This window comes from Lolium rigidum, chromosome 7 (assembly GCF_022539505.1).
Source record: "Lolium rigidum isolate FL_2022 chromosome 7, APGP_CSIRO_Lrig_0.1, whole genome shotgun sequence".
Classification (NCBI taxonomy): Eukaryota; Viridiplantae; Streptophyta; class Magnoliopsida; order Poales; family Poaceae; genus Lolium; species Lolium rigidum.
This window is the reverse complement of record NC_061514.1, coordinates 138,925,497-138,948,360: the sequence shown is the minus strand read 5'-3', so window position 1 is coordinate 138,948,360 and position 22,864 is coordinate 138,925,497. Positions and strand designations below refer to the sequence as shown.

The 22,864-nt window shown below is 45.8% G+C and overlaps 1 protein-coding gene across 1 annotated transcript; it reads left to right on the top strand.

The window, feature by feature from the left end:
* The first annotated feature begins 13,859 nt into the window (after positions 1 to 13,859).
* LOC124678749 (probable carboxylesterase 12) lies at positions 13,860 to 15,052 on the top strand. The gene has a single exon (XM_047214611.1). It carries the CDS (start codon positions 14,069 to 14,071, stop codon positions 15,050 to 15,052), a length of 984 nt encoding a protein of 327 aa, XP_047070567.1. The 5' UTR covers positions 13,860 to 14,068.
* Positions 15,053 to 22,864: the final 7,812 nt, after the last annotated feature.

The window sequence follows — 22,864 nt, the reverse complement described above, 5'->3', positions numbered from 1 at the left end:
CAGTTGACTTCTAATATCCCTCGATGCCTAATGATCTTTGATGGTACCAACTATGGAGAGTTTGCTGCCTTCATGCGCATTCACATGCGTGGTCTTCGGCTGTGGGGTGTTCTTTCCGGCGAGGTCTCTTGTCCGCCGCATCCCACTGCTCCTGCGCCTCCTACCCCGCCGTCAGTGCTACATGCCCTTGCTGATGATGCTACTCAGGCTGATCAGGGTGCAGCCAAGTCTGCCGAGGTTGCTGCTGCTGAGGCATATGAGGAGCAGGTACTTGATTTTTCAGAGGCTCTTGGTTCCTACCGTGATAGTTTGGCTGCTTTTACTCAGTGGTGTGATGAGGGTGCTAGGGATACTGCCGATCTTTCTCAGAGTGTTCAGCCACAGTTTTCTTCTGAGTTTATGGGCTTTGCTACCATCACTGGGATGTGGTACACCTTCGTCAACGCTATTAGCCTTCTGGGGATTCTCTGTATTTATCTGTGTTGCGTTAGGAGCATGATCTTCAGCAGGGTGATTCTACTGTTGATGAGTTCTACACCCAGAGTGCGGCGATCTGGTGCCAGCTTGACTCCCTTCGCAGTGCATTCTGTGGTACTTGCCAGTGTTGCCGGACAGTACGTTCAGATATGGATTTTCAGAGGATCCACGAGTTCCTGTCTAGACTTCGTCCAGAGTTTGAGCCCTGTCGTGCCCAGTTGTTTGCTTGGGGCCGTGTTCCTATCTCAGAGGTGTTGACTAAGCTCCGTGCTGAGGAGACTCGTCAGCGTGGTGCTGGTCTGCTTGAGACACCTTCTGTTCTTGCTGCTTGCACCTACACCGCCGCTTCTGCCCACACGAGCGCATGCTGCTACTGGATGAGCTCGCTCTTCTCGTGGTGGGGGTCACCCTCGCCGCGATCGGTTCTGCACCTACTGTGGTAGGCCTGGTGACCTTGAGTCTGACTGGCCGCCCTTCACCACCGGCTTCACCGAGCAGGATATTGCGAGGCTTCAGCGCCTCCTTGCCTCCTCTGGTTTTGCTTCGAAGGGTACTGCTGCCTCTGTGGCTGGTTCCTCTACACAGTCAGGTACATCCTCGTGGGTTCTGGATTCTGGAACTTCTTTTCACATGTCTCCTGATTCGACCTCTTCATCTTCCTGTTCATGTTCTTACTGCCGATGGCACTTCTCTTCCTGTTGCAAGTTGTGGCACTCTTTCTACTTCCTCCTTTTCCGTTCCTGATGTTTCTCATGTTCCCCGTCTTACCATGATTTTTTTCCAACGCTCAACTCACTGATTCTGGTTGTCGGGTCATTCTTGATGTTGATTCTTGTTCTGTTCAGGACACTCACACTCGGGCACTGGTTGGGGCTGACCCTCTGTGCCGTGACTCCCATGTACTTTGGGAGCTTGAGTGTCTTCATGTTCCTTCTTCTACCACTTCACCAACTGCACCACTTGTGCTTGCTGTTTCCACTACCGCCTCCTTTCAGCAGTGGCATCATCGTCTTGGTCATCTTTGTAGTTCTCGCTTGTCGTCTTTACTTTGTCGAGGTCTTCTGGGGACTGTCTCAGGAGATGTCTTGCTTCAGGGTTGTCAGGCTGTAGGCTTGGTTAACAGAATCAGTTACCTTATCCTACTAGTGAGTCTGTATCTCAGCATCCTTTTGATTTGGTTCATTCTGATGTATGGGGTCCGGATCCCTTTGCTTCCAAGGGGGGCCAACGCTACTATGTTATTTTTATCGATGACTTCTCTCGCCACACTTGGATCTATTTTATGACTTCTCACAGCGAGGTTCTCTCGATATATAAGCGTTTTGCTGCCATGGTCCATACTCAGTTTCCACGCCTATTCGTGTGTTTCAGGATGACTCCTCTGGTGAGTATATCTCCCAGCTGTTGCGTGGTTTTCTTGCTGAGCAGGGCCCTATGGCCCAATTCTTCCGTCCTGGCGCCCATGCTCAAAATGGCGTGGTTGAGCGCAAGCATCGCCACCTACTTGAGACTGCTCGTGCGATGATGATCGCCACCTCTCTTCCTCCTCACTTCTGGGCTGAGGCTGTGTCTATTTCCACATATCTCATCAACCTTCAGCCCTCCACGGCCCTGCAGGGTGGTATTCCTCTTTAGTGTCTTACTGGCCGCGCTCCTGATTATTCGATCCTTCGTCTTTTTGGTTACGTTTGCTATGTTCTTCTTGCTCCACGCGAACGTACCAAGATGACTGCTCAATATGTTGAATGTGTCTTTCTTGGCTACAGTCCTGAGCACAAGGGATATAAGTGTTGGGATCCTATTGGTCGTCGGATGCGCATCTCTCGGGACATCACTTTTGATGAGTCCCGTCCTTTCTACCCTCCCTCCTCCTCTTCCTTCTCGGTGGATGGTATATGTTTTCTCTTGTTCCCTGACTCACCTCCTCCTGTGTCTCAGGTCCCTGCTCTGCCGAGTCCCTCACCACCTTCTGCTCCTTCTTCACCCACAAGACCCCCTTCTCCTCCCCCACCACCTTCCCCACCCTCCACACGTTCCTCCCCCATGTCACCTTCCTTGCCTACGGTGATCCCTTCCTACCTTTCACTACTCCCGCCGTCCACGTGATGACGATGATACTCCTCCTGACATGCCCTCCACTTCTGGCATGATGCCCTCTCTGTAGGATAATGTTGCATAGAAAACAAAAATTTTCCTACCGCGAACACGCAATCCAAGCCAAGATGCAATCTAGAAGACGGTAGCAACGAGGGGGTATCGAGTCTCACCCTTGAAGAGATTCCAAAGCCTACAAGATGAGGCTCTTGTTGCTGCGGTAGACGATCACTTGCCGCTTGCAAAAGCGCGTAGAAGATCTTGATCACGATCGGTTCCGGCGCCACGAACGGGCAGCACCTCCGTACTCGGTCACACGTTCGGTTGTTGATGAAGACGACGTCCACCTCCCCGTTCCGGCGGGCAGCGGAAGTAGTAGCTCCTCTTGAATCCGACAGCACGACGGCGTGGTGTCGGTGGCGGTGTAGAAGTCCGGCGGAGCTTCGCTAAGCTATGCGGGCAATATGGAGGAGAGGAGCTTGGCTAGGGTTTGGGAGGGGTGGCCGGCCACTCTATGGGGGTGGCCAGCTTGTGGTCTTGGGGTTGGCCGGCCCCCTCTCTTGGCCCCTCATTATATAGGTGGATCCCAAGTGTTGGTGTCCAAGTCTTCGAATAAGACCCGAAACCAAAACCTTCCATAGGAGGGGGCAAACCTAGCCCAACTAGGACTCCCACCCAAAGGTGGGATTCCCACCTCCCATGTGGGGGTGGCCGGCCCCCTATGGTGGAGTCCACTTGGGACTCCACCCCCACTAGGGCTGGCCGGCCATGGAGGTGGAGTCCCTTGTGGACTCCACCTTCCTTGGTGGTTTCTTCCGGACTTTTCTAGAACCTTCTAGAACCTTCCATAGAACCTTCCGCGACATTTTATTTCACATAAAATGACATCCTATATATGAATCTTATTCTCCGGACCATTCCGGAACTCCTCGTGATGTCCGGGATCTCATCCGGGACTCCGAACAAATATTCGAACTCCATTCCATAATTCAAGAACTACCATTTCAACATCCAACTTTAAGTGTGTCACCCTACGGTTCGAGAACTATGCGGACATGGTTGAGTACTCACTCCGACCAATAACCAATAGCGGGATACGGGAGATCCATAATGGCTCCCACATATTCAACGATGACTTTAGTGATCGAATGAACCATACACATATATTACCAATTCCCTTTGTCTCGCGATATTTTACTTGTCCGAGGGTTTGATCTTCGGTATCACTCTATACCTTGTTCAACCTCGTCTCTGACAAGTACTCTTTACTCGTACCGTGGTATGTGGTCTCTTATGAACTCATTCATATGCTTGCAAGACATTAGACGACATTCCACCGAGAGGGCCCGAGTATATCTATCCGTCATCGGGATGGACAAATCCCACTTGTTGATCCATATGCCTCAACTCATACTTTCCGGATACTTAATCCCACCTTTATAGCCACCCATTTACGCGGTGGTGTTTGATGTAATCAAAGTACCTTTACGGTATAAGTGATTTACATGATCTCATGGTCATAAGGACTAGGTAACTATGTATCGAAAGCTTATAGCAAATAACTTAATGACGAGATCTTATGCTACGCTTAATTGGGTGTGTCCATTATATCATTCACACAATGACATAACCTTGTTATTAATAACATCTAATGTTCATGATTATGAAACTAATCATCTATTAATCAACAAGCTAGTTTAAGAGGCATACTAGGGACTTCTTGTTTGTCTACATATCACACATGTACTAATGTTTCGGTTAATACAATTCTAGCATGATATATAAACATTTATCATAAACATAAAGATATAAATAATAACCACTTTATTATTGCCTCTAGGGCATATCTCCTTCGAGTCTCCCACTTGCACTAGAGTCAATAATCTAGTTTACATTTGTAAAGATATAACACCTTGGCCTTATGGTGCTTTATCATGTATTGCTCACGGGAGAGGTTTTTAGTCAACGGATCCGACACGCTCGAAACGTATGTATTTTGTAATTCATTTGCGTCTCAACGCATCACTCATTTCCAAATGAGTCGGCATTAAATATGTTTGGTCTTACGGTGGAACCTTAATTCCGCGGTCTGAAATATGTCACTAATATTGTCATACACAATATAGCTTCAAAGTTCTGACACTATCGGAACTACACCAAGTTCTCAAAGAACTTCTTGACTTAACATCCTTTGTCATTTGTCAAAACAATGACATATTCTGCCTTCTTTTGTAGAATCCGTCACAATATTTAGAACTCTTCTAAATCTAGCATAGACAACTTCTAGCTCATTGTGCTACCTTTTAAACAACACTTAGTCTAATTTGAGATTGAAATTATATTTTATATGTGACAAAACCAATATCGGTGTAACACCTTACATCGATTTGTTTGTCATTTCTTCATACAAAAAAATATATATATCCTTAGTTCTTCTAAAGTACTCAAGGAAATTCTTACTGTCGTCCAATGATCATCATATGAATCATGCTCATAACACTTTATAGCACATGATATCTGATTGTGTACATATTATTCGTGATCTATAATCACTTATGTGTTTTTACTCATTGAGTGTCAGATACACTCAAGTCTTGTTAAACCTTTACATGACAAGAACATTTTCTTAATATTTCTATATTGAACTACTTCAACATCCATCATATGTACTTTGACTTAAACTTATTTATGTGTTTCAATCTATCTTCATAGATCTTGACACTAAATTTGTTTCAGTCCATATCCTTTCATTGAAGTTAATTTATCAATGAAACCTTTTTAATCAAGTATTTAATTACATTATTTATAACCAACTATATGTCTTCTACATAAGTATTATAAATATGTCTCAGCGCTCCCACTTAATTTCTTGCAAATGCAAGCCTCTTCATCGTCTCTGATGAAATCAAAAACTCTTTGACTATTTCATCCGGTGAAGATTCAAACTCCGCGATACTTACTTCATCCAATTGAAGTTCGTATACCTATCTAGTATTTCACGGACCAGCAAAACTCTTGGTTTGTATCTAGTATACACCTTTAATATACACTTACGTTAAGTAGTGTATTTTGCCATCCTACTAACATATCTCATAAAAGAAATATGTAGTGATTACTAGAATAATCCACATAGACTATAAGCATTGCTACGGAAGATCTAATCTTATCGTAGTCAACTCTTTGAACTTTGTCGTAAACAACTTTTCAATAAGTTGAGCTTCTTCAAGGATATTTCATCCAAGTCCATCAATTTCATAGATCCATTTACTTTCAAAAAGTATTCATCTATCTTGGATTTTATGGCGTATAGCCATTTTAACGAAGTCAGGGCCCATCATAACTTCTTTGTTTGTAGTTGGTTTATCATTGTTCAAAATCAATCCTTTGTCCACAAATCATTTATTTGATCACAAAGTAAACCATACCTACAAGGTTCAATATGTACTTCGATCTCCATGGCTAAAACACTTTGTAGTCATGAGAGCCATGATCGTCGTGGCCGCTTCGAAACCAATTCCGATCTTTGTGCTACTCTGATCATTATGCTTAGGTTCATAAACCTTATCAAATTATATTGTCCTCCCACTCAAATACTTCACTAGAAACAATTTCTCGGAAATAAGAAACATTGACAAACACTTTTGTCTTTGTCTTGTGGGAAGAATTCCCAATTAAATCTCCGGGATAACCAACAAAGACATTCATCCGATTTTGGTTGTAAACTCTTAGACCAAAATTTAAAGAAAAGACTATTAGGGTTTATACCCATACCATAACTTGTATGGTGTCATTTCAACGGATCATGATGATGCTCTATTTAGTGTAAAAGCGGTAGTCACTAAAGCATAATCCACAAAAATATAATGGCGTCATAATATTTTATCACATCATTAATCCAACAAGGTTTGGATACATATCTCGGATACTATATCATCATTATGATACTCCAAGAAATGTGAGTTGTAGAACAATTTCATAACTCTCTTAGATGTTCGCTAAAACTCGTAATTCAAATATTTCCACCATGATCCAATCATAGATATTTGATTTTTCTATTACGATGATTTCCACTTCATGCTGAAATTTATTTGAATCCTATTCAAATGTTTCAAACTTTTCCTTATTGAATATATCCACATATATACTTCAATTCATTGTTTGAAAGTTTTCATGAAGTAGAAGAATCTTCCACACACAACTATGCCCAGTGAACCACATATATCATTATGTATGTTTTCACTAAGTTAGTTGCCCGTTCAACTCTTCGGCCTATGAACGGTATTTCAGTCATTACCTTTTAGAAAAGATTTTGCAAGTGCCAAACGATTCAACAAATCGAATGACTCCAAAAATCCATTTGCATGGAGTTCCTTCATGCGATCTTTTCTAACATGACCTAAATTGCGGTTCCACAAATAAGTGGAATTCAAATCATTTGCCTTATGGCATTTTTAGCGTCAGTGTTATGTATGTGTGTTTCACCATTAAGATTTATAATAACTTATCCATCGTACATGGAGTAATGTCATAATTTGAACAACTCATTGTTTTCATTTGACTAGAGCAAAATAACAATTATTAAGTTCTTTATTATAAATTCTAAGGGCTAGATAGAATGCCAACGACGAACATAATAACACTTTATTTTGTTCCAGACGTGCATTTCTATCATATTCCTTGTCGGTCACTTAGGCCATTGTATTCTTGTATTGCGTTGTTTTGTATGACACTTCATACCAACCAATATGGTACTAATACCCAAGAATTTCATTGTGTGACTTAACTAGGAATACAACCATAACATGTATATCATTTATATACACCGAGCTAGACTTTCTAGTCTTTTCTTTTCTTTTGCCAAAATATCTTTTGCAGTTTCTCTTTTAGCTTTCCTCATTATTCAGAAAAACATTTCAACATCAATAACTTCTAGGTTTGTTGGTCAAATACCAATAACCTTGAGGTTCTTACTTTGAAGTTGATCATCATATGACAAGTGTTTCAGATTTCACATATTAGTAACTATGATGAACAATTTCACTCATAATTTTATCCATCAATTCATGACAACTTTTTGAGACCATGTCTGTACATGCTAGGCTCATAAAGTTTAACCTTAGTATTCGCATGTGCAAATCGGGCTTGCACCCATTGTAAGCACACGTAGAATCTATAACACCCGATCATCACGTGATGCTTCGAAACGACGAGTCTTAGCAACGGTGCATACTAAGGATGATAACTTCATGGATATGCGAATATCATTAGTGCCCCAATAGCTTGGAGGATTGTGACGTCTTGCGTCTTCAACCTTCATACATTCCCATAAAACTTATGAGTTTATGTAGTCTCACCAAATTATATTCTATCATCTTGCAATAAGGTCTTAGATATCACATATATCTCATACCTTGATTATTCTGAAAACTAAATTTTCAGCTCCTTATTTTTCAAACATATTTGAACTTTCAAGTTTCATGGAGACAAGATAACTTTAGGTACTAATTGAAACCATAGCTATTTGAATCAACAATGTGAGGTTTACTAAAAGTTTGCAATAGGACTTAATCATTTCTTGATTCATTAACAAAACGGTACCAATCCGTAAAGTTTCTTATCAGATTTTAACAGTATTTCTATCTCAATAACAAGACTAGCGCATAGTAGAAAACGGATGCCAATACTACAAAATTAATTCAAAATACTACTCAGACTATGTTTATGATAATTAGTTCATGTTTTAATCTAATTACTAATGAACTCCCACTTAATACAACATCCCTCATAGTTGTTAAGTGGTACACAATCCAAATCCACTACACCAAAACCGATCATCACGTGAGATGATGTAGCTTCAATGGTGAACATCAACATGTTGATCATATCATCCATATGACTCGTGTTCAACCTTTCGGTTTCCGTTGTCCCGAGGCCATGTCTGTACATGCTAGGCTCGTCAAGCAAACCCAAGTATTCCGCGTGTGCAACATGGCTTACACCCGTTGTATGTCAAGTTTATCACACCCGATCATCACGAGATGCTTCAAAACGTCGAACAATGCAACGGTGCATACGAGGGAAGAACACTTTATTATCTTGATATTAATGTGAGGGATCATCTTATAATGCTACCGTCGCGATCTAAGCAAAATAAGATGCATAAAAGGATTAACATCACATGCAGTTCATATGTGATATGATATGGCCCTTTTGTCTTTGCGCCTTTGATCTTCATCTCCAAAGCACGGATATGATCTCCATCATCTTCGGGCATGATCTCCATCATCGTCGGTGTAGCGTCAAGGTTCATGGCGCCGTCTTCATGGTTGTTCACCTCATGTAGCAACTATAACAACTACTTTGAAATACTACTCAACATGAAAATTAAAGACAACCATAAGGCTCCTGCCGGTTGCCACAATACAATAATGATCATCTCATACATATTCATCATCATATCATGGCCATATCACATCACCAAACCCTGCAAAAACAAGTTAGACGTCTCTAATTTGGTTTGCATATTTTACGTGGTTTAGGGTTTTCGAGAGAGATCTAATCTACCTACGAACATGAACCACAACGTTGATACTAATGTTTTCAATAGAAGAGTAAATTGAATCTTCACTATAGTAGGAGAGACAGACACCCGCAAAGCCTCTTATGCAATACAAGTTGCATGTCATACGAGGAACAAGTCTCATGAACGCGGTCATGTAAAGTTAGTCCGAGCCGCTTCATCCCACTATGCCACAAAGATGCAAAGTACTCAAACTAAAGATAACAAGAGCATCAACGCCCACAAACCATTGTGTTCTACTCGTGCAACCATCTATGCATAGATACGGCTGCGATACCACTCGTAGGATAATGTTGCATAGAAAACAAAAATTTTCCTACCGCGAACACGCAATCCAAGCCAAGATGCAATCTAGAAGACGGTAGCAACGAGGGGGTATCGAGTCTCACCCTTGAAGAGATTCCAAAGCCTACAAGATGAGGCTCTTGTTGCTGCGGTAGACGATCACTTGCCGCTTGCAAAAGCGCGTAGAAGATCTTGATCACGATCGGTTCCGGCGCCACGAACGGGCAGCACCTCCGTACTCGGTCACACGTTCGGTTGTTGATGAAGACGACGTCCACCTCCCCGTTCCAGCGGGCAGCGGAAGTAGTAGCTCCTCTTGAATCCGACAGCACGACGGCGTGGTGTCGGTGGCGGTGTAGAAGTCCGGCGGAGCTTCGCTAAGCTATGCGGGCAATATGGAGGAGAGGAGCTTGGCTAGGGTTTGGGAGGGGTGGCCGGCCACTCTATGGGGGGTGGCCAGCTTGTGGTCTTGGGGTTGGCCGGCCCCCTCTCTTGGCCCCTCATTATATAGGTGGATCCCAAGTGTTGGTGTCCAAGTCTTCGAATAAGACCCGAAACCAAAACCTTCCATAGGAGGGGGCAAACCTAGCCCAACTAGGACTCCCACCCAAAGGTGGGATTCCCACCTCCCATGTGGGGGGTGGCCGGCCCCCTATGGTGGAGTCCACTTGGGACTCCACCCCCACTAGGGCTGGCCGGCCATGGAGGTGGAGTCCCTTGTGGACTCCACCTTCCTTGGTGGTTTCTTCCGGACTTTTCTAGAACCTTCTAGAACCTTCCATAGAACCTTCCGCGACATTTTATTTCACATAAAATGACATCCTATATATGAATCTTATTCTCCGGACCATTCCGGAACTCCTCGTGATGTCCGGGATCTCATCCGGGACTCCGAACAAATATTCGAACTCCATTCCATAATTCAAGAACTACCATTTCAACATCCAACTTTAAGTGTGTCACCCTACGGTTCGAGAACTATGCGGACATGGTTGAGTACTCACTCCGACCAATAACCAATAGCAGGATCTGGAGATCCATAATGGCTCCCACATATTCAACGATGACTTTAGTGATCGAATGAACCATACACATATATTACCAATTCCCTTTGTCTCGCGATATTTTACTTGTCCGAGGTTTGATCTTCGGTATCACTCTATACCTTGTTCAACCTCGTCTCCGACAAGTACTCTTTACTCGTACCGTGGTATGTGGTCTCTTATGAACTCATTCATATGCTTGCAAGACATTAGACGACATTCCACCGAGAGGGCCCGGAGTATATCTATCCGTCATCGGGATGGACAAATCCCACTGTTGATCCATATGCCTCAACTCATACTTTCCGGATACTTAATCCCACCTTTATAGCCACCCATTTACGCAGTGGTGTTTGATGTAATCAAAGTACCTTTACGGTATAAGTGATTTACATGATCTCATGGTCATAAGGACTAGGTAACTATGTATCGAAAGCTTATAGCAAATAACTTAATGACGAGATCTTATGCTACGCTTAATTGGGTGTGTCCATTATATCATTCACACAATGACATAACCTTGTTATTAATAACATCTAATGTTCATGATTATGAAACTAATCATCTATTAATCAACAAGCTAGTTTAAGAGGCATACTAGGGACTTCTTGTTTGTCTACATATCACACATGTACTAATGTTTCGGTTAATACAATTCTAGCATGATATATAAACATTTATCATAAACATAAAGATATAAATAATAACCACTTTATTATTGCCTCTAGGGCATATCTCCTTCACTCTCCACCTGAGCCGACTCATAATCTTCGTGCTCGTCCTCTTCCTCCTCCTGATCGCTATTTCCTCACTCACTACGGTCTCTCTGCTGTCCTTGAGCCGACATCTTATCGGGATCTATTGCTCACCCCGAATGGCAGCTAGCGATGGCCGAGGAGATTGCTGCGGTGGAGCGTACTGGCACCTAGGATGTTGTCACTTATTCCTCTATTCGTCCCATCACTTGCAAATGGGTCTACAAGATAAAGACTCGCTCTGATGGTTCTCTTGAGCGCTACAAGGCTCGACTTGTGGCTCGCGGCTTTCAACATGAGCATGGCCATGACTATGACGAGACCTTTTCTCCAGTGGCTGACATGACCACTGTTCGTACTCTTCTTGCTGTTGCTTATGTTCGTCACTGGTCTATCTCTCAGCTTGATGTGCATAATGATTTTCTTAACGGCGAGTTACGTGAGGAGGTATACATGCAGCCACCTCCTGGGTACTCTATTCCCGATGGCATGGTCTGCCGTCTCCGGCGTTCTCTCTATGGCCTTAAGCAAGCCCCTCGCGCCTGGTTTGAGCGTTTCGCCTCTATGGTGACCTCTGCTGGTTTTATTCCTAGCGCACATGACCCCGCGCTCTTTGTCCACACATGTTCTCGTGGTCGGTCTCTCCTTCTTCTTTATGTCGATGACATGATCATCACAGGTGACGTCCCTGAGTACATTGCCTTTGTCAAGGCTCATCTTCGTGAGAAATTTCTCATGACTGATCTTGGTCCTCTTCGCTACTTTCTTGGGATTGAGGTTTCTTCTACCTCCGATGGCTTCTATATCTCGCAGGAGAAGTATATTCAGGACCTTCTCACTCGTGCCGCTCTTGGTGATGAGCGCACTATCGATAATCCTATGGAGCTCAATGTCCATCTCCGTGCCACTGATGGTGATCTTTTTCCGGACCCGACTAGCTATCGTAACTTGGTCGGGAGCCTTGTTTACCTTGTTGTCACCCGTCCTGACATCTCCAATCCGGTCCATATTCTGAGTCAGTTCATGTCTGCTCCCACTAGTGTCCACTATAGTCATCTCCTTCGTTTCCTACGCTATCTTTGTGGCACCGTCTCCCGTCGTCTATTCTTTCCTAGTTCTAGCTCCTTACAGCTCCAGACCTACTCACATGCTACCTGGGCTAGAGATCCATCGGATCGCAAGTCTCTTTCTGCCTACTGTATCTTTCTTGGTGGTTCTCTCATTGCTTGGAAGACCAAGAAGCAGATCGTAGTCTCTCATTCGAGTGTAGAGGCTGAGTTGCGAGCGATGGCTCTCTTGACTGCAGAGGTGACTTGGTTACGCTGGTTATTGGAGGACTTTGGTGCTTCTGCTGACGCACCGACTCCTCTCTTGTCGGACAGTACTGGTGCCATCAGCATTCCACGTGACCCGGTGAAGCACGAGCTCACCAAGCACATAGGTGCTGATGCCTTCTTTGTGCGTACTGCTGGGCAGGATCAGGTCATGGCTCTACAGTATGTGCCTTCCGAGTTACAGCTCCCTGACTTCTTCATGAAGGCCCAGACTAGAGCGCAGTATGGATTCTTTCTCTCTAAATTCAGTGTTGTTGACCCACCATGAGTTTGCCGGGGGGGGGGTGTTAGTGATGTATAGACCACTTTGTTGTGTATCCCCAGTGTATAGTGTAGAGGGGGGCTTTCCTGAATATTGTAACACATGTATATGTTGAATACTAGGTGCTCATTCCTAACATTTACATCTCAAATCAAATAGTTTGGCAGGTGGGAACACTTACTCTACTTACGTGCTCTCACACATGAAGCAACTATCCTGTTCCATTGTTTTTAGCTCAGTTTGGAATAAGCTTATTTTCTAACTGACCTAATTTCGATCGGCTCAAGTTTACCAAAATTTTACTCATGCGCCCTCTTTCTAGCTTTGCTATAATACTCCTTGTGTGCATATGAACATACAAGTATACACTAATAAAACACATTATAGCCAACGCCTGATATGGCGATATTGAGTTCAATAGATAAGAGCTAAATTTAAAAACCTTGATGAGATGCTTCTTTCTTGATAGGACCTTTTTCTGGCTACTGTGTGATAACCAAGCATACCATTAAGCAGTATATTATTTGGAAAACCCATATTTTATAATCTTATATTTGCGACACTGTAGCAGCGAATCCTAACGACCCAGGCCGTCGGATGATGTGAAATGAAAAAGGTTGGTCGGACATGTCTTTGATAGGAAAATAAATGATAATGCGTATATATACGATTGTCATCATTTGCGATGGTTGTTGTTTTGGTCATGGAGGTGCGAGGACGACGGCGCGTCTTCGACTCACGCTAGTGTTTGTAATCATCGGTAGGTGATCTAATGGTCTATATGTATTTTTATTACTTTTGAGCCTCATTGTAGTGTTATTTATGATTAATAAATCGGTGAAATTTTGGTAAAAAAGACACGCAGACTATCTGAACTAACCAGCAACGGCAGCACGTACGTGTGCTCCCAGCCATCCACGTCCTGCTAGCTCGAACAGCATTACATGACTTGTTCCCCATCCTCCATCGGCTCTATCACCAGCGAAAACTGGCGGCCACTTGCCATGTAAAGTCTAGACGTGCAGTGTTGAGTGCAGCGATGGAGATCGCCGAGACAACAAACTCGTGTGGCTGCGCCGTGCTTAGCCGCCGGCAGCCAAGAATGTGGATTTAAAAACTTCCAACTTGTTCATCCAAATGGCCAGTCTCCTACTTGTTCCACTACTAGTTCACTTTTCCTCCACCGCACTGGCGCACTCCATATCACAAGCTCGCCTTCACAGAGCGCATCCACCGTAATGGCTTCCAGCGACGCCGCCTGCCCAAGCGATGTCGAGATCGAGCTCTTCCCCTTCATCCGCGTCTACAAGAACGGCAGCATCGAGCGCCTGATCGGCACCGACACCGTGCCGGCGTCCTTCGACGACGCCACGGGCGTGGCCTCCAAGGACGTCACCATCGACCCGGCCACCGGCCTCTCCGTCCGCCTCTACCTCCCTCCAGCCGCTGCCGCCGGTGGCGCCAAGAAGCTGCCCGTCCTCGTGTACGTCCACGGCGGCGGCTTCATGGTCCAGTCCGCGGCGTCCCCGACATACCACCGCTACCTCAACGCCCTCTCCGCTCGCGCCGGCGCCATCGCGGTGTCCGTGGAGTACCGCCGCGTGCCGGAGCACCCGCTCCCCGCGGCCTACGACGACTCCTGGGCGGCGCTCGCGTGGGCGGTTGACGCCTGCGCCGCCGGGCCCGGGGGATCGGAGCCGTGGCTCGCGGCGCACGGGGACGCCTCCCGCGTGTTCCTCGCCGGCGACAGTGCCGGCGCCAACATCGCGCACAACGTCGCCCTGCGCGCCGCCTCCGAGGTGCTCCCGCTGCAGCCGGGCGCGGCGATCGCCGGCGTGATGCTGGTGCACCCTTTTTTCTGGGACCCGTCGAACACCATGGCGCCGGAGCTGGAGGTCAGGATCCGCCGCGAGTGGGCGTTCACGTGCGCGCGGCCCGACGCCGACGTGGACGACCCGAGGATCTGCCCGACGTCCGCCGGGGCGTCGGCGCGGCTCGCGGCGATGCCGTGCGGGAGGGTGATGGTGGCCGTGGCCGAGGACGACTTCCTGGCGGCCAAGGGGCGGGCGTACCACGCGGCGCTGCTCGCGAGCGGGTGGCGCGGGGAGGCGGAGCTGGTGGACACGCCGGGGCAGGGCCACGTGTTCCACCTCCGGCGACCGGGCACGGAGGCGGCCGCCGAGATGTTGGACCGCGTCGCGGATTTCATTTCTCGTGCTTGACTACCCGTCTGAGTGTGACTGAGCGAGGCGTGTGAGCAGGATCTAGTATTCTCGTGGATTCATACACAAATAAAACTCAGTGCTTTGAAATATACGAGAAGTTCGTTTTATCTACATTGAGCGGTGCCATGCTGCGTGGCTGAATTCAGGTAGAAAAGTTTATCTACCGTTCCCCGCAGTAGAAAATAATTTAGGTTCCGTTGTCTTGCGAGTACAGTACGGACGTCCATAAAAAAATTTCGAACCTCGGCAATAAAGTCGAAAAGATTTTGCAGTTTATAAGGGAAATCGGCCGAAAACCATACAACACAACGCACCACGCCGGCCCCGAGGCCGTGCCCCCACACAAGTCGACGACTAAGCCGCCCTAGCGACCAAAGCCAACACCACAACACCTCAACGCAATACAGCGGAGGCGAACATCCGGAGCCGCCGCTCCGACATCCACGCCGGCCCCAAGGCCGCGCCCACAGACTAGCCGAAGACCCAGTTGCCCAAGCAAACGAAGGCCGACACTCAAACACCTCAACGCGGGACGGCAGAGGCGATGATTCGGAGCCGCCGCTTCGACGTCCACGCCGACCCGCAGGGCCGCACACCACCAAGCCGAAGAAGAAGAACGGAAAGCGCCGACCAGACGAGCAGACCAGACACCAACATGGGAGGTGAACCTCCACAACGATGCCTCCAAGGAGGGGAGCGACGACCGAGAGCGCCGCCATCGCCAGCAACAACCGAGGCCGGTGCAGGGTTTTCACCCGGAGAATACCAAACCCGAAGTCGTGTCTGCCTGTCCGTCGAAGTCGAGGCTGCCCAACCACCAAAGCTCACTCCACTGGTCCCTCCGGCCGAAGGAACATCCAAGGCGAGGCCACAAGAGGCAAACGACGCAAGAACGCCGAACTCGCCAGACCCCGCGTGGGATCTGGGGTTTCCCCCGGAGAACCTGGCGGAGTTGCGAGAAACACCACCTCGACGACGACTTCAAGAAGGATGTGGCACCCAAGGGCGTCACCGACGTCGGTCCCGATGGACTACCGAGAAGAGCTTTCGCCCGGCGATGAGTCGCAAGCCACACACACCCGCCCCTCAAGGGCCAGCCAGACCACCAACACCAACCTGCACGCAGAACGCCAGCCCCACGCGCTCGACGACCTGAGGCCACGGATGAAACAAGGCGCTGAGGCCAGGTTCGCCTCCCGCAGAGCCACCTCCTAGCTCGACGAGACGAAAAAGACCACCATCCGGGGCCGCCGCCCCGGCATCCGGGTACCACACGGAGCAGAAGCCGAGCGAGCACTCACCAAGCCAAATCGGCGACCACCGATGAATCCGTCAGAGCGAGGCAGCCTGGCCCCACGTCCATCGCGCCGCCACACCTAGGCTCCCCGTCGCTGCAGCGAGAACGCCGCCGTCCAGATCATCACCGCTGCCCGCGAGATAGTCACTGAAGCAACCAGAGCGAACCCGTGCAACTGCCACCGCGCGGGGAACCGAAGCACACCGCCACCACACTCCTCCACCAATCCACACGAGCAGAAACGACGCCGCCGCGAAGCTGAGCCACGGCAGCCGCCGGCCGGAGGTTCCACGCCCACCACGCTGGCGAGCCGCAGCAGCCGATGCCCAGCCGCGAGCCGACGCAACCCCGGTCGAATGCTCCACGAGCCACCACAGATCTGGGCGCGGGGACCTAGGGCCACGACCGCACGCCCACTAGCCGACCTCGCCCGACGCTGGAGGAGGAAGCCGCCGCCCCGGAGCACCGCCGCCGCACGACCGGAGAGGCCTAGCCCGCGCACCTCCCTGCACGAGCTCCCGCGAGCCTCAGCGCCCGCCGCGGAAGGGGAAGACCTCGCCGCCGCCTACCACACGGGCTTCGCCCGGCGGCGCGCGCTGGCGGCGGCGAGGGAAGGGGAGGCGGCGAGGTGGGAGGGGCTGGGGCCGGCGGCTAGGGTCAGCCGCCCGAGTCGCCCGATGCTGGACGACGCGGGGGCGAAAACATGGTAGTCTCATAGAGCGTCCGTTTTTAAATACAAGATCATTACAAAAACTAAATTTTATACAAGGCCGCCAACACTAACCAAAAAAATGATTACTCCTCCTTCCCGGTTCATAGAGCACGCGCTTATCTCTAGATCACAAATTTAACAAAATGTATATCATTAGAATTTTTTTGGATTGATATAGTAACTTTTTTGTTGTACAATTGATATTATGTTTATCAAATTGATAACCTAAAAATACGTGAAAACTCTATGAACTGGGATAGAGAAGTAGATTTCTACCTCGATGCTTATTAATACGAATGTTGCATGCATTCATAGGCAAAGAGACACCACAACGGATTTAATTAGTAACATAAAAACAAGTAGTATGGATGTACCTAAAACTAAACTAAAATATATCTAGATACATCTATATTAGTGGGACTAATATAGATCAAAGAGAGTATTATTTATTACGGAGTACTTTACTTTGTTTTCTTAGTATATAAATTCTGAGTTTGTGGCCTTCTATACGAAGATGGAGGAAATAGTATAGCACAAGTCTTTGCGGAAATTCAATTTAGCTTTCGAGTGCATATGCTTACTCTACCAAAAAAGATATCGAGAAAAAGCTAAAATAGTTCAAATAGTTGGAAAGAAAGTTACCATCTCTTGATTGAAAATTGGTTCTTAGAAATCCGGTACGAAGTTAACATGATATTGTACTCCCTCCGATCCGTACTACTTGATGCTAAAATAGATGTATCTAAAACTAAAAGGTGTCTAGATACATCTATATTAGTGCCAACTAATATGAATCGGGGGAGTATATGATTTCTTTCTTCCATCTATCACAAGTAGTTCTGCAATAATTAGGTTATGTCTGATCAAGATTCTTTTGGCAAGGTGGTAGTGATAAAAAGAAATGTCGACTGTCTAAATAGAGTATAATTATTGTCAAGCAGGACATGTGATTCATGACCTTGAGGTCAAGAATAGAGCCGTTCTACCTAAATGGCTGTTCAACCTTCTTACCGAAGATGAGGTGTAGCAAACTCTTAAGAAAATGAAGTAATATCCTCATGTGCATTGTCTCAGGTAATTAAAAATTGGGGGACTTGCACTTCTTGGCTGGCCTAACGGTGACTAAGAAATACTTCTTCCTACATAGTTCGTTCACAACCAAGGATGGCTGGGAAATAAGGTTCCAAGAGGATAAGTGGCTAGGTAATGCTACACTCGGAGAATAATATCCATCTATGTACAATATTGTGCGCCACAAAAGCGGTACAATCGCTAAGGTGTTGGAAACTTCACCAGCAAATATGACATCGTATGAGTGTGACAGAGCGAGTGAGTGAGGCATGTCATTGTGTGAGTAGGATTTATTATTGAGTAAAATGCATCAGCGGTACCAAAACTTGAAGACCCAAATCGATACGGTCACCGAACTATCAATACACAATGTACGGTAACTAAATACGGTGTAGTATTCATATAGGCCGATAGTGCATTTTTAGCATGTTTTACATCGTTATTTAGTTAAGTTATCAATGAGTAGTAGTAGGATTTTTGTATTTCACCGTGCTATCGTGTCCTTTTATGCTTGTCTACACAAGATCTCGAAATCATAAGGCAATGATGAAATATGAGCGAAAACTGTCATTTTCTAGCATTTTGACGTGATAGAAATCATTTTAGCACTTAATTATGCACCTGGGCAAAAGGACAATGCAAGGACAACTTCCAGTAACTTTAACGGGCATCGGTACAGGCAAGGCCCGCCCGTACCGTCCACCCGTATGGCCTGCCATAAGCACCGTCTCGTCAAATACTTTCACCAGGCGCATACGGCGCAGAGATCCGAGACACACAACTCTGCAAAACAGAGAAACACCGCCCCAAATCAGATCTAGAGAAGAAACTTTGTAGAAGACAACATCCAGGCTGCTATGTGGATCCTCGGAGGACAAGGAATCATCCCCTTCACCATCAACCGCTGCATCACCATCATCCACCTCCAACCATAGTTGTAATCTTGATTGCTATTGTGGATTTGTATTCGAATTCATTCCATTCCTTTAATCCCCTCCATAAGATTATGATGATGTTCTTGATTTCCTCCATGTGTGAGTAGTCCCATTAGTTCTTGGGGAGATGGAGAAACCCTAGCATGACTATGAGATGAATCTAAGATGATTTATGGTTTTAAATATTAATGTGTGTTAATTCTCTCTCTTGATATTATGTGTTGTGCACCATGTAATATTTTCCTTATGGTCTCAAGAGGAAACTACCCTTTGAAGTGTGGTAAAGTGAACGACGAGAAGTGACATTACCGTATCGGCACTTTAACACATGGATGAGGGGGATAAGTGGGACTCACCAAGCTTATATCGATAACCACGAGTTAAAACCCTTAATAGAAATAGTCAATATGTGGCTTGCAGAAGACTAGCTGATGTGGTTATTTAGAGATGCGATGACCGATGGCTTTCTGGGTGCATCTTATTACGGAGCTCTCCCACACACAATATGATTAAAAGTATACTTCAACTTGATTAACATGAATCCAAATGCTAGAGGTGGATCCAATAATACCTAAGAACACTTTGTCTTATTAAGTTTCGACCCATTTCCTATAGCACTTTTATTGCTTTATTTACTTTATATTCAACCATTTGCAACACCCCCCTTTAAATTTTTCGAGATTAGAAAACAATTTATCAGTAATCTTTAGTAGATAGTAGCAAGGGGTATTAAGACCCTAACTAGTAGCTCCTCGTGGTTTGATACTCTTATTTCGAAACTAGCTACAATTGATTTGTGTTGTTGCAGCTATCAAGCTATTTTCAGGCGCCGTTGCCGGGGAGCTCAGCGCTTTTGGTCTTTGTTGTTAGATGCTAATTTATTATTGTTTTTACTAAAGTCGTTTAATAGTTTCAGGTAACACCATGGCTGCTCTTGGGCTTATGAATAAGCTTGATACAGTTGAATAACTCTGAGGATTCAACCGAGGGTTTGTTAAAGAATTCCCAAATGGGAGTGACGTGGAGTATGCGATTCATCCACACTTTATTTCTATTATGAAAGAGAAAAGCTTTGTAGGAGATGATCCCGATGAGGATCTTTATAATCATTTACATTCCTTTACTGAGTTGTGTTGGACAATTAAATTGAGAAACTATACTGATGATGAATTAAAACTTAAACTGTTTAGTCAATCTCTAACTAACACTGCATTATCTTGGTATAGAACTTGCCCCGCAGAAAATATTGATAATTGGGAGAATCTTATGAAAGAATTTATATTTTGATTCTATCCAAAAGTGAAGTCCCATGAAGCAAGAAGATTTATAACCAATTTCAAAATCGCCGCGATGAAAGTTTAATGAGAGCCTACCTCGGGTTTAAAGGCACGGTTCAAAGCTGTCCCCACATCATGATTTACGTGCTTCATCATATTACACTTGTTTGGCACGCTCGAGGCTATCCATGCGCCTCTCCATGTTCGCATTGTTGGCCACCATTTGGCAATCAAGTTGTCCTTGGCTTCGCGAAGGAGGGCCATGTCAGGGTTCACCACGACGAAGTTTTGAGCTACTTCTTCATATTGCTCATCGATGCACGTCTCGAACAAGGCGAGTTGCTCCTTGAACTCTTGGCGTTGTGCTCATAGGTTGTGTTGGGTGGCCAACACCTCGGTGTTGCGGAGGACTCCATCCTCCCTTCCTTCTTCTCCGTTCCTATCCATGTTGTCAAGACAAAAGCTAGGTTGTGGATGTTAGTGGAAGAACACTACCTCGCAATTTCGTATGATAGTATTGGGACAACCAATCAAGCCGAGAGCAAAACCAATTTGTAGCGGGTCACGCACATAAAGGCACACGCAAAAGCTAGCAAATATGTTGGATAGGTAAGGGTGGTGGAAAGCCAAGAGACGAAATCCAAAATCAAGTTTGTTGTTAAGAGTGGGTGAAATCCAAAAATCAAATGTCAAAGCGATGATCACTATAAACATGAAAAAGATGTGGAACTCACACACAGATGAACGGGGTTAGTGCGACCAAGGAATGAGCGGAATAAACACAAGAAGCAATTAGCAAAGGTGGTACTCTTTGTCAGACTAACTCAATGAGAGGCAATAGCTAGGTTGCATAGAGATAAAACACCAAGATTCGCACAAGGTCTCTCTTCTCTATCTCTCTTGCTTGCTTAAAAGCTTATCAAACTTTGTCGGTGGCACTTGCACTTCCCTTTTTTCACTAGCACACTATGATCTACGCTTCTGCAATTGCTTTTCGCCCCGAGCATTACTTATAAGCTTTACTCAACACAACGCACACCCTCACGGTCGGGACCTCGTGCAATGTTTCACAACACTCAATAAGCTTCACTCGGTGGGATAGATCACAAAAAGAAGAGGGCTACAAAGTGGAATGCAAGTTATACCTAAGATGCGTAGGCGGTGATGAACCCCAAGTTGTGATGATGGTGGTGGAGTCAAATATATGGTTGTAAGTCCAGGGTGCCGACATTGTCGTCGCTTTGCTTCGAAGCTACGGGTTAGCATCACAAACAAGACACTTAAACCGGGACAACAAACACAAGTTAGAGAAATATGTATTACCATACTTCGAGCCCAAGCCATGGAGCAGCTTAGGTCAAAAAGGACACCACCACCTATCTCAAAGAAATAAGCTCAATAGTTTGGTTGCTTGGATGGCATGGAGGAAGAGGATGGCTTGACACTTGTTGTAGGAGTGCTTGTAGTGAGATTGGAGACGAAGTAGGATTTGGTCTTATTGTATTTGATGTCCTCATTCACTTGTCGCTCGGCCTTGGAAGCTTGGTGAACCAACTCAACCATGGTTGAATATTGTTGTACATAATTGAATTGTATGTACATAATTTAGAATTAAACTAATAATAGCTTCGTAAGTCCTATATTAAACAGTATATACAACTAAAGCTGAATAGTATATCGCCTAGCTTGGTGGAGTTCTGAAACTGAGCTTCACGCTTCACCTCATCGCTCATGCCCATATCATCCTCCCCTTCTTCAAAAAGCGTTGTCACCAATGGTACTAATTCAACCATGACCTAATACAACCGGTATATAAACGCAAATGTTAAACCGGATATAATATTACAAACTCAACGCAAGCAGATTCATCTAAAACCGAGCTGTAGATCTAAAGATATGGAATTTACAAATTATCTGACGTGAACAAGCTGGCACAAAACACACCGATCGATCACTACACTGAGTTTATTGGACAAATATAGACCATCAGATTTAGATCTAACAACTTAGATCTGCTAAAATCCTAACTAAACTGAGCAGTGGCTTACAGTGGCACATCCTGGTCATCGTCGGCATAGCAGTGACGGTGGTCGGGCGTGGTGGTGTCACTCCGGTGGTCATCGGGTTCGGTGAAGTGGACTACCGCGTGCAGGTCGACACAAGGAAGACGAAGAAGACATTGGCATCGTTCATATCTTCTCGGACCTGCGAGAGTAAGCGGCCTGAGGTGATGCAGCGTCGGTGAGGTTCGGGTTGTGGACGGGCTCGTCGATTGGATGCGCTCAAAAATCCAGCAAATGAGTTGGGAATATGCGCAAGAATAGGTGAAGACGAATGGAACCAAAAGAGGCGCCGGTTACCTTAAATTTCACCGTAATCGTGCTCACATGGAGACAGCAGTGTTCGAGGATGTCGTACCTCGACGACGCTTTTGCGGGTGTCGGTCATCGCGGTCAACTGTGACAAAATGATGAACCATCATGTCCTGGAGGCGGGAAGGGATTAGGAGAGGCCATT

Bases quoted from the DNA above. Each gene is read 5' to 3' on its own strand.
- LOC124678749 (XM_047214611.1), top strand. From the start codon at position 14,069: ATGGCTTCCAGCGACGCCGCCTGCCCAAGCGATGTCGAGATCGAGCTC.